The following is a 7,166-nucleotide window of genomic DNA, read 5'->3' on the forward strand; positions in this document are numbered from 1 at the left end:
TGTCGTCCATCGATTCGGACATTCCGTGGCGGAACTCCCAGCGCTCGACTGTTGACCGGTACGGAAGGGGGAAAGAAGGGGTACGGCCGGCCCCATGGCTCCCTTGAATTTTCGTGGTCTCTCAAAGAGTGTTTTGTTCTCTTGCCAAGCGCGCGAGTGAGTGAGAGCGAGGGGAAAAAGGGGAATTTCGGGATTGTCAATGCGCGCGGCTGGGGCGTAGAATCCTTGGCAGCGGCCGCTAGCTGGAGTAGATGATGCTGCAATTCGCGCGGAAAGAAGACGCCGGAGCTTGCGATGATGATGCCGCGTTTGTCCTGTTGCTCTAGCAATGGATCTCTAGAAATTGGCCAGACGCCACAGCGCTAGATCGTGAGCGCGCGAGCACACAAGGGATCGATAGCGTCAGGCGGGCTTTGGGCGCGCATTGGAGTCAGGGATTCCACTTGGCGCCCGGGACGAAGATGTCGATGGTTTCCTATGGCGCGCCAAGCGTCGCGCTCGAAGAAAAGTAGCGTCGAGCCGGAAGAGCGCTGGATTGCTGCGCTAGAAAAGGCGTGGATCGCAGAGAATTGGAAAGGCGAGCCATCGCAGCGCATGAACCGCCGATTTGAATAGTTAACTGTTCTTGCAAGAACAAGAGAGAGAGAGTGAGAGAGAGAGAGAGGAGTCGAGGGAGGGAGGAATTCGATCTCGGGGAGGAGATATGAGAGGAGCTGGGATCGCGACGGTGCAGCAGACGCTCACATCCGACGCAGCGGCGGTGCTCAAGCGCGCGATCGGCGATGCCCAGCGCCGCGGCCACTCCCAGGTCACTCCACTCCACGTCGCGGCCAGCCTCATCGCGTCCCCGGCCGGAATGCTCCAGCACGCTTGCATCCAATCGCACCGCCAGGCGCCGCATCCACTGCATTGCCGGGCGCTGGAGCTGTGCTTCAATGTCGCGCTGGAGCGATTGCCCGCGGCCAACGCCCAGAATTCCTCCTCGGCGGACAGCGGCAATCTCTCCTCCAGCGGCGGACAATCGATCGCGACGCTGTCCAACGCGCTGGTGGCGGCGCTCAAGCGCGCGCAAGCGCACCAGCGCCGCGGATGCCCCGAGCAGCAGCAAGTGCCGCTGCTAGCCGTGAAAGTGGAGATGGAGCAGCTCGTCATCTCGATTCTAGACGATCCGAGCGTGAGCCGGGTGATGCGCGAGGCCGGATTCTCGAGCACTCGCGCGAAGAACAGCCTCGAGGCGGCGCTCCATCGCCACCAGCCCGTACCACCCCTGGCCGAAATTGGCGAGACCTTCCGTACTGGCCTTGGGCCGTGCTCGATCGAGAAGCCCAGCTCCAGCTCCAGGGAGACCGACGCCGCCATCGCTACGCTCTCCAGGCGGCGCAAGCGCAATCCAGTGCTCCTGGGCGACGATGGAGCCGCGAATTCGGTGCTCAAGGAGCTCGTCTCGCGGATCGAGGGCGATCGCGAGCTGCGCGACGCGAGGATCCTGTTCGTGGAGCGCGGATTTGGGTTCTCCAAGGACGCGACTCAGCGCTCGCTGGTGGAGATCTCGGGGGCGGTGGAGGAGTGTGGGCGAGTGGTGGCGGTGCTGGGGAGCTTGGCGTGGTGCGTGGAGGTGTCGGCTATGGCGAATGCGGTGATGGGCGATCTCGCGAAGATCCTGGACAGGGCCGAGAGTAAGCTCTGGTTGATCGCTACCGCGAGTAGCCAGTGCTACATGAGGTTTCTAGCGCAGTATCCAGCGATGGAGAGTGGGCTGGGATTCCAGCCATTGCCCATCTCCACGAACTCCATTCCATCTATACGTCCAAGGTAAAGTTTAGCTTTTCTTTGATAGAGACTAGCTTTTTCTTTCATGGTCTTCATCTTGTTTGGATTTCCATAGCTTCTTCTATGTTTTGCCACCATAGCTACTTGATCTTCTTCTTTGTTTTGCCATAGCTTCTTTCTTTGATTTGCCATAGAATTTTCTTCTTCTTTTCTTTTTTTGTTGTTCCATAGCTTCTTCCTCTTCTTTTGCCATGGTTTTATTGGATATAGCTTCTTCTTCTTTGATTTTCCATAGCTTCTTCTTCATGGTTTCATTGGATGTAGCTTCTTCTTCTTTGTTTTCCATAGCTGCTTCATCTTCTTTGTTTTTCCATGGTTTTATTGGATGTTCTTCTTTGTTTTTCCATAGCTTCTTCTTCTTTGTTTTGCCATGGTTTTATTGGATATAGCTTTTTTCTTCTTCTTCGTTTTGCCATGGTTTGCTTGGATATATCTTTTCCGCTTTGATTTGGCATGTGTTTCTGCTTTTTCACCAATTTTTTCATATTGTTTTTGAGTGCTACATTTGTCAACTTTGTGTTCCTCCGTGTTTGCGTGCTTTTGTTTTTATTTTTTTTATGTTTTCCATTGGGCATTTTTCCTGTTCCGTGTGTCAACCTTCGAGTTCGTTCTTTTTCTTTTTATCTTATTTGGCTTTTTCTCGTGAATGTTGTCTGGCATGAGCTTTGCTGGTTGATCACTACTCTGACAATTGGAGACAAACTTTTCGCAGGTTTTCACTCGTCGAGAAACACGAACAGTCCTTTCCCCGCTTCCCAAAGATGCTGTTCAAGCTACCAGACGAGCACCATAACTTCGAGGATGTACGCTGCTGCGTCGAGTGCACTGCCAAGCTCGAGCACGAGAGCCTTGTGCTGCTCCAGGAGCGTCAATCCAAGACGGAGTCTGTGCAGTCGAGCTCCGGAGTCGAAGGCCTTCCGCTTTGGATGACGAGAAACAATCACACAATCACCTCCAAGCCGATCACACCACAGGTAGTAAACTAGCCATGAAAAGTTCTTGGCTAACTTGGTGTTCCTCTTGGAAACGCAGGAACCCACGCAACTCACGCGAGAGCTCCGAAAGAAGTGGAGCCGATACTGCCAACTTATGCATTCCAAGAGCTGTCTGCCATCGTTGCCAAACTTGATCGACAGCAACTCTTCCTCGAGCCAGACTTCGAGTCCAAACGGGAAGATCCAGCAAGCTTCCAGGGGCCTCGACTTGAGTTCCAAGCCATGCCTCGCCAGTGCCAAAGCGACGTCCTCCAACTGGCTATCGCTCTCGACAGTTACCGAATTGAGGGACTCAAGCGGTCCGGCTTTGTCTCTCGGACTCGGCAGCTCGGTTGACAAGCCAGCCAAGAACATCACCAAAGCTTCCAAAGTCACGACTGAACTAGCGCTTGGCACATCGAGCGTTCTTCTCGAGTCTCACCACGAGAGGCTCCAGGACACAAGCGGGTGCAAGCAGAGCTCGGTAGAGGCGTCCAAGATCAGGAGTGTTGAAATCGACGCAGCGGTGTCTTTCAAGAGCCTACACAAGAAACTCTGCGAGAGAGTCCCGTGGCAAAGTGACGCTGCTGGTAAGATCGCTTCCACGGTTTCCCAGTGTAGAGCCGGGGACCGGAAGCGAGGATCCAACGTGAAAGGCGATACATGGCTGCTGCTCACGGGGCCGGACGTGATGGGAAAGAGAAAGATGGCGAAGGCTCTTGCGGAGGTCTACAACGATGGCAGGCTGGTTTTGATAAGCTTGAATCCGCGGAGGAGGAGGAGCCGCAAGAGTGCGTGGGAGTCCAAGGCCGAGCAGCAGGATGGCTTGAGCAGCCGGGGTCGGACAGTCACGGACAGGATAGCCGACGCGGTGAAGCTCAATCCATTCTCGGTGTTCTTGCTCGAGGAGTTTGACAAGGCGGACGCTGGTGTCAAGGCGGCGGTGCTCGGCTGCATCGAGCGAGGGAAGATCCAGCACTCGAGCGGGAGAGAAGTGAGCTTTGGAAACACGGTGACTTTGGTGGCGACGAGCGCGGGAGAGGAGGTGAGATCGGGCCTAGAAGAGAGGCTCGAAGGTGTTGAGCCGCGGGAGATCCGAGTGGTGGTGGACGAGCAAGAAGTTGCTGCTACTAGCAGCGAGATCGAGGTGGATGAAACGAAGAACAGCATGGTTTCAGTAATCCAGTTCAAGCAAAGTGGCGAGGAGGAGACAGTTTTGGTTGGCGATGGAGAAGCTGCCATCGTTGGCGAGAAGAGAAAGTCGCGAGTGAGATGGGGGGAGAAGCTGGCGTGCTTGCTCGATCCGAGTGGAACTAGGAGGAGCAAGGTGGCTGGACTAGACTTAAACTTGGGACTCGGGTGTTCCTCCTTGGAGTGTGAAGATGGTGGTGGTCACTTTGATGAGGTGGTTTGCTTCCGGGAGTTTGAGGTGGAGTCCACGGGAGAGATTGTGATGGAGAGATTGGAGAGGATGGCTGGGAGCTACGGAGTTTGCGTGAAGGTGGACGTGAGGGTGGTGGAGATGATGATGGGGTTTGTGTGGGAGGAGATGGATGGGAGCCGGAGGTTTGAGAGGTGGATGGAGCAGTGGATCGAGGGGGTGGTGAAGAGGAGGAGTGGAACTGTGAGGATTGTCGCTGGGGAGGTTTTGGTGGAACAAGGAGAAGCCATAGCCGGGAAGAACCGGAGCTTGCTAGGACAAGTTTGTGAGAGCTTGGAAGCTTGACGAAGCTTGTCATTCTTTAGTTACCTTTTAACCTTTATCTCGACAATTGATCTAATTTAATATTTTAGAAATTGATAAATTCCTTGAACATCAGGTTAGTAACGGCTTTATTCGGGATTGTGTTTAGACAAATTTAAAGCTCAGAAGAAACAAGTTTTCCAACATCAAAATGAACAAATCCCGTGGATTTTTGCAAATCACTTTTTATTTTGGACTTAATTTAATTTTAATTTCAAAAGACTTTTGGCTAGTCTGATGCTCATAGATACTTTCTTCAACATAATGTATCTGCTTTTTCTTTGTTTTTCTCTCTCTCTTTTTTCTCTTTTCATTTTTTATTTTTTATAAGTGCCTCAATTTTGTCTCTTCGTAGTTAATCAATTTCGTTGTCTTTTTACTGCTAGATTCTTACCGGTTTATAGGATCTATCACCTTTCTAATTTTAACTATAGTTTCCTTGAATATTTCATTTAATAGAAACCTTGCGTGTGTGGTCTAAGTTGCGTGTCCTCGGCTATGGCGCTTGCAAGCGGAGGAATGGCGGCTTTTCAAGCACTTGGGCACGAACGATTCGTCAAGCCAATGCGAGCCAAGCGAGGTATGATCATATATCACAGCGGGAAGCTTTCCCAATGATTGTGAATAGGAAGAAGAGTGTGGACGAATGTTTCCAAGCTTGACACTTTGCAGCCGGGCTGGGAAGAAGATAAGTTCTCCAAGTACTCGGGCTATATTTCTGATGTGTCCAACGACGAGACCGAGTTTAAAGAGTATGATCCAGATCAAATCTCGAGAGCTTTCAAGAATCGCCCTCTTCTTTTGATGCGTCGATTGCTGCAAATCTCTTTCAAAGTTGGAGGCTGGCTTGGAATTCGGTACTTTGATTCGTTACTTGGCCGGTCTGATGCTCTCTTCAAGGTATTGCTTTCTTTTCTTCTTTTTTATCGATTTGTTTTTTTATAATGTTTAAAACTACTTTTTATTTTCTTAGAAACGCGCTGCTGAGTTTCGGGAGGCACTAGTAGAGCTTGGGCCGGTAAGCTTTCGTTTTTTCCTCTATATGCCATTTGTAACGTTACTTAAACTCTCAGGCTTTTGTAAAGATCGCACAAGCAGTGTCTTCACGTCCAGTAAGCTTCTCAAAGCTCAAAAACTCTCACTAAGTCATCGTTGTCAAAACTTACAGCTCTCGCTTTTTACTTTTTATTTTTATTTTTTTTCCGTTTTGGTCTGTTTTTGTTTTTGTTTTTCTGTTTTCTCTTTTCATGAGGAGGTCGTCAGGATTTAATTCCACCAGCGTACATCGCCGAGCTTTCTCTCCTTCAAGACCAAATCGCACCATTCTCCACCAAAGCCGCTTTGAGCATCATCGAGTCGGAGCTTGGTGTTCCAGTTGATGTCTTGTTCTCGGAAATCACTCCCGCGCCTGTTGCAGCAGCATCCCTTGGCCAGGCAAGAAGATATACTTTTACTACATCTTATTTTCTCTTCCGCGTGGTTTTAAACGTTTTACTCTGGAAAAAACTCGCAGGTTTATCAAGCTCGACTTCGACCAAGTGGTGACACTGTTGCTGTCAAGGTGCAAAGGCCAGGGGTGAAAGCAACCATATCTTTGGACATTTATATACTTAGAATTCTGGCTGGCTATGCTAGAATTGTTGGAAGATTTAACACAGATTTGCAGGTACTTGATAGTATTGTGATTCTTGTCTTGATCCCGTTCTTCGTTTTCTTGCCTTGCAGGCTGTTGTAGACGAATGGGCCAGTAGTCTCTTTAGAGTGAGTTCATTGCATTGTTTCACGCTTTACTTGCTTTTTTTTGTGTGTTTTTTTCGAAGGAAATGGACTATGAAGCTGAAGCACGAAATGGAGAGAGATTCAGGTGAATTCTCCCTTGAATTTTTCTTTTCGAACTTCCGTGTAACTTTTGTGTGTTGGCAGGCGTTTGTTTGGAGATATCCCCGATCTTACAATCCCGAAGATGTACAAGGAACTCTCCAGCCAGCGAGTGTTGATCATGGAATGGGTTGAGGTATGCTAACGCTTAAAGTTTATATCGTTAGCTATTGTTTTGGTGCCTGTGTAGGGACAGAAGTTATCAGAAGCCAAAGATCTTCGACTCGTAGAGGTAGAAAGCTTTTTGTTTTAGAGCTTTCTTATGACTCAGGTTTTGGCACAGATTGGAACGTATTGTTCATTGTCACAAATTTTAGAAACAGGTTTTTACCACGCTGATCCTCATCCGGGCAACCTTTTGTGTACGACTGATGGTAAACTAGCTTATATTGGTACGTACTTTCATTCACATTTACTCGGAAAAATTCTTTCATCTGTGTATTTTTTCGCTAGGCAGACTTTGGGATGATGGGTGAAATCAAGCAAAATTTTAGAGATGCTATAGTTGAGGCCTCTTTGCACCTTGTAAATCGGGAGTTTGATGCACTGGCAGGAGATATCGTTAATCTCGGGTATGTTTAGAAAGTAATTACCTGGCAAAAACCAACTTAAGTGTTCGTGTTTCGTGTTTAGATTTCTTCCTCCCACAGCTCCATCAGCGGAAGTGAGCCGTGCACTTACAGGTGAGTCACGTTTCTTTTTTTTTTTCAGGATATTTCTTTTCAGTTTTTATTTTCTTA

The 7,166-nt window shown here is 49.3% G+C and overlaps 1 protein-coding gene and 1 pseudogene across 2 annotated transcripts in view; both read left to right on the top strand.

Moving 5' to 3' along the window:
• The first annotated feature begins 126 nt into the window (after positions 1-126).
• Positions 127-4,618, top strand: LOC112350474 (protein SMAX1-LIKE 2-like). The gene is made up of 3 exons (XM_024686732.1): positions 127-1,812; positions 2,543-2,804; positions 2,863-4,618. Exons 1-3 carry the CDS (start codon positions 704-706, stop codon positions 4,528-4,530), a joined length of 3,039 nt encoding a protein of 1,012 aa, XP_024542500.1. The 5' UTR covers positions 127-703; the 3' UTR covers positions 4,531-4,618.
• A 403-nt stretch (positions 4,619-5,021) lies between these two features.
• Positions 5,022-7,166, top strand: part of LOC9648317 — a 4,037-nt pseudogene continuing 1,892 nt past the window's right edge. The window contains exons 1-13 of the transcript XR_002993770.1: positions 5,022-5,128; positions 5,177-5,448; positions 5,522-5,566; positions 5,622-5,660; positions 5,812-5,982; positions 6,062-6,214; positions 6,274-6,309; positions 6,369-6,412; positions 6,472-6,562; positions 6,617-6,658; positions 6,710-6,818; positions 6,884-6,998; positions 7,060-7,116. The product of XR_002993770.1 is annotated as an uncharacterized aarF domain-containing protein kinase At1g71810, chloroplastic (transcript). The remainder of the gene's footprint in view (positions 5,129-5,176; positions 5,449-5,521; positions 5,567-5,621; positions 5,661-5,811; positions 5,983-6,061; positions 6,215-6,273; positions 6,310-6,368; positions 6,413-6,471; positions 6,563-6,616; positions 6,659-6,709; positions 6,819-6,883; positions 6,999-7,059; positions 7,117-7,166) is intronic.

The sequence above is a fragment of the Selaginella moellendorffii genome, unplaced genomic scaffold, assembly GCF_000143415.4.
Source record: "Selaginella moellendorffii unplaced genomic scaffold, v1.0 SELMOscaffold_50, whole genome shotgun sequence".
Lineage (NCBI taxonomy): Eukaryota > Viridiplantae > Streptophyta > Lycopodiopsida > Selaginellales > Selaginellaceae > Selaginella > Selaginella moellendorffii.

Coding starts and splice junctions, on each gene's coding strand:
- LOC112350474 (XM_024686732.1), top strand. CDS start 704: ATGAGAGGAGCTGGGATCGCGACGGTGCAGCAGACGCTCACATCCGAC. Junction 1,813..2,542: donor ATTCCATCTATACGTCCAAG/GTAAAGTTTAGC, acceptor AACTTTTCGCAG/GTTTTCACTCGTCGAGAAAC. Junction 2,805..2,862: donor CCAAGCCGATCACACCACAG/GTAGTAAACTAG, acceptor TTGGAAACGCAG/GAACCCACGCAACTCACGCG.